The 4,293-nt window shown below is 41.2% G+C and overlaps 1 protein-coding gene across 2 annotated transcripts; it reads right to left on the bottom strand.

The window, feature by feature from the left end:
* Positions 1-2,628: 2,628 nt before the first annotated feature.
* Positions 2,629-3,935, bottom strand: LOC106321589 (caffeoylshikimate esterase). Of its 2 annotated transcripts, none has more exons than XM_013759838.1 (2): positions 2,774-3,935; positions 2,629-2,737 (listed from the first exon to the last, which is right to left on the bottom strand). In XM_013759838.1, the coding sequence occupies exon 1, from the start codon at positions 3,859-3,861 to the stop codon at positions 2,854-2,856; it is 1,008 nt and encodes a 335-aa protein (XP_013615292.1). In that variant the 5' UTR covers positions 3,862-3,935; the 3' UTR covers positions 2,629-2,737; positions 2,774-2,853. The 2 variants fall into 2 exon arrangements, with proteins under 2 accessions (XP_013615292.1, XP_013615298.1); XM_013759844.1 differs by having other exon boundaries at positions 2,681-2,760; positions 2,797-3,935.
* Between the last annotated feature and the right edge of the window lie 358 nt (positions 3,936-4,293).

Below are 4,293 nucleotides of genomic sequence, written 5' to 3'. Positions count from 1 at the left end.
GCGCGCGTGGGGAGCTCTCTCTTCCTCTGAGCTGTTTAACCTCTCATGTCATGAAGACATATATATACTCCTCAAAATCAACTCTCCCAACCAATGTGGGATGTTGTTAACTTCATTTCATTAAAGCCAACAAGGCTTTTTGTAAGAACCCATAGGCCCATTTCATTTTCACATTTTGCCATATATTATTTGAGCCATTAGGCTTAATAATTAGGCCCAACACTATATACATGCATGGGCTAACGTTAGAATAGTAAAACTTAATGCCATCACGGCAAGAAGACACAAAAAGCTCTTCAAACCTCTAATGTCTATTTGGTTGCATTAGCCTATTTTAGTGTGTTCACTGTCTTTACATCAACTTGTTTTTTCTCTGTTTTTCTGCCAAGGTGGTGTAAGCCTTAGATTATGCATTTTGTAAAATCTACGGTTCATCAATATGATATTTACAATTTAGCAAAAGAAAAATGTACATAGATCATATTTATATCCAATTTAAGATTTAAAACTAATTAATATGTATCGCAATCTATGCAAACGCAAAAGCATAATCATATGTTTTTAGCAGTAACAATGACATCGTGCTCCTCCACGAGGAAGACGTTTACAAAAACCGCCTTTCTTGTTCTTACATCCTTTAAGACACCAAGTGTTGCATCTCTTTCTTTCTTGCTGTGTTTTGCACGCTCCAAAGTTCGCATGTGTGTTGCAGCACAACGAATTGTCGGATCCTTCAACATCTATTATAACATGCACACAAAACACGGACGTTCACCTATAAGAACCACATGCACGTAGAAATCAAACAACATTAAATTTGCTAGAAAGTTTCATGGCCGAGAGAGAGACTAACAAATAGAAAACGTGACAATAAGTAGCATAGCAAAAGACATGATTTTCATGGTGGTGCTCATCTGTGATCTTCTTCTCCTCACTCCAAGCTTATAATAGTTGTTGATAACTTTTCCATCTATTTATCCTAAATCGCCAATGTATTATAAATTATAAATTTAGATTTAAAAAAAAAGCTAATGCTATATCTCCTAATTAAATGGATCAAATTTCTCATTTACTACTTATAGATTTAGGTCTTCAAAGATTGTAGATTCTATGTATTTTTTGTTTTTGAAAAAAAAAAAACATTTTAACTAATTCAAGATTTTCTTCTTCTAAAAATTAGGAAATCTATTTATTTGGAGAACTCACCAATGAAAATCCAAAAAAGAAAAAAAAAATTAGTTGGGTTTCTTAAAAAAAAACTCATCAAATCCAAAAAAGACCAAAATCTCAAATGTCTAATGCTTTGTACTAGCTTGTCAGTTTCGTCGACCTCCGTTTGGGTCTATTACTTTAATTTTCTGGGCTCATTTTACGGCCTATTAATTGGTAAGGAGGGATGGCAATCAAGGAACAAGGAGCTGGATCGCGGACATGGCCCGTAAAAGCTTGCTGTGGGGCGGGATTGGGCTTCCATTTGGTAAGCCCGCAAAATTGCGGACTTCGCGGGACGGGTTCAAAACGGGACGGATCGAAAGCGGGATGAGCTACAGGTTAACCTGCGAGATTTTGAAGACCCGCAATCGTAAGTCCACATTTATGTTTTCACCTAAAACACAGAGAGAGAGAGAGAGAGAGAGAGAGAGAGAGAGAGAGAGAGACGATTCGACGTTATGTAGCTCCAGTGACAGTGGTTTCAGGGTCGATGATGCTTCCAGTTTCCCAAGCGCATTCGATCTGTACCGGTGGAGTTTCTTCGAGTCATCATAAGAAATTTGAAAATTCACTTAGATCTAGTTCCCGCAATGGGTTTTTCATAGTTTTGTCTATATGTATTTGTTCACATTATCATACATTTTGGAGTTTTAGGTTTCAATATTTCTTTAACTGACTTCTATTATTCTTATTCGCAGAAGATGAAGTTGATGGTGAAGAAGATAAATTTCCATCTTTTTGTCCTTGTTGGTGATAAAGATAAAAAAACAAGAAATGTGATTGGTGTTTTCTTTTTATTTATTTTTGGGATTAGCATCTTTGATTTGGTGTTGGTTTTATTTAATTTTGGATTCAGAAAACTAAAGCATTTGTTATGAACTTATGAGTTATAATATTTGGATTCAACAATAAAAGTATTATTTATTTTTAAAATGTTTGGAGTCTAACAAAAGTAAATAAACTAGTATTTTGATCCAATTAAAATCTTCAACTAACAAGTGTATTGCATTTTCTCCAGTTCAATCCTCGACTAAACTCACTTACTGATGCGTCAAGAAACTGATAAAGCGTCTTGGATCATGTATTGAAGCGTTCAGGAACCATATGTCCGTTAGTAATTCTATGTCCCACGGGCCGATCCGCAAAGGCCTACATGTTTTACGGTACGGGTTTGGTCAGCCATTTTGAGGATCACAGCCCGCACGGACCTGACCCGCTGTAACCCGTTCGAAGACGAGTCCGCTGCGCTACGGGACGGATCAACCTGTTTGACATTCCTATCGGTAATGGTTTTCCAAGTAAATCAAATTATTTATACGTAAATTGTAGTACTTAGGTGAACCATTCCTTGCGAGTTATTTGACCATTTTAAAGGTCAACTTTTATGAGTTAACCATTGCTTGACGGAAACGAGGACATAGTTATTAGTTTTCCCAATTTATTTTTCATTTTTGTAAACGAATTTTTATGATTAATAATGCCCAAATGTGTATTGGACCATTGTTAACCGTAAACCATTTGCTACAAAACAATGCAATAAACCGCACTAAAACAATGCAATAAAACAATGCAATAAACCGCACTCGCCAGATGGCGCTTCTCTATTGGACAACAACATAACCCCGAAGGAGTCAAATGACACTAAGCTCCACCGTCAACGGCGGCGCGTCCCTCCCGTTTCCTCTCCGCAGCGCTTTCCGCTCGGCTCTTCAGCCAATTCAGTATATCACCGTAAACCAAATCAACGTTCTCCTCGGATTCCCCAACCATCTGATGCCACATCTCGGGGTAGATCTTGATCGTCTTATCCTCGCTCGCTGCTCGCCGATGAAGCTCCTCCACACACGCCGGATCACAAACAACGTCCCCTCCGCCGTGCACGATCAGAAGCGGAACATCCACTTCCTCGAACTTCTCCTGCAACTCATTGCAAATTCGAATCAGCTCGTACGCCGTGGCGGCGCGTGGCCTCGCCACCGTCCTCCTAGGACTAGCCAGCGCAAGCTTCCTCTTCCACGGCTCCTTAAACGAAACATCAGGGATGGAGCCGCGCGTGGGGATTACGCGCCACGTAGGGATGAGATTAGCCACGACGAAGAGCAAATGCTCCAACGGCCACGGCGGCTTGAACTTCCTGCTGATCCCACACATGGCGCCGTTGAGGACGAGCCCGTCCCACGCGCCTCTCTGGCGGAGCGAGACGTAGAGAGCGATCGCGCCGCCTAAGGACTCGGAGTAGAGAAAACAGGGGAGATCCGGCGTCTCCTGACGGCTACGGAAGTCGTCGAAGAAGGAGATGCAGTCGTCGACGACGGGGTTGATGTCGGGGATGTGAGCGACGAGGCCGTCGGAGAATCCGTGCCCCTGGTGGTCGATCGCGCAGGTGATGAAGCCGGATTTAGCGAAGAGGATGGACGTGAGCTGGAGGAACCAGCTGGATTCGCCGGTGAAGCCGTGAACGACGGCGACGATGCCGACGGGGGGAGTTGGAGGGAGTGGGGACCACCACTGGGTGAAGAGCTTGAGGCCGCGAGGGTTGGTGATGAAGGCGGAGGAGTGAGAGACGGAATGCTTCGCGTAGAATTCGTCGGCGGAGAGGGAGCCAAAAGGGTTGCGTTCGTCGGCGTCGGCGATTGGATGGAGACCCATCTCGTTGTCGTTGTTTTCGAGAGAAGTGTTGTTGTGTTGTGTGGGGTTTGGTTTGGTTTGGTTTATATCGTTAGAGGATTAAATGATGTTTTCAGTAATGCGGGCCTGCTCTGGTGATGCTGGGACACATGCGTTTAGTGTGAATGCCAACGGCCAACTACTTCCGATTTTGGGCCACTTCGTTTTTTTATTTCAAATCATTTTGGGTTCATTTTGTGTTAATATATATACAAAATGTTAAAATTTGGTATTGCCATTTAGAAATTAAGATAACGAAAATTTTTGTTGATAAATGAATATTTTTTTTAGAATTTTTAATCCATATGTTGAATTTTTAAAATATTTTTTTTAACTGCTATTTAAGTAAAATTTTCATTTTTACAGAGAAATATTGTAGATTTGAGATTGTGACTTAGAAATTATAATAACAAT

The sequence above is a fragment of the Brassica oleracea genome, chromosome C2, assembly GCF_000695525.1.
Source record: "Brassica oleracea var. oleracea cultivar TO1000 chromosome C2, BOL, whole genome shotgun sequence".
Classification (NCBI taxonomy): Eukaryota; Viridiplantae; Streptophyta; class Magnoliopsida; order Brassicales; family Brassicaceae; genus Brassica; species Brassica oleracea.
Note: the sequence above shows the minus strand (reverse complement) of the source record. Positions and strands in the feature narration are given on the sequence as shown.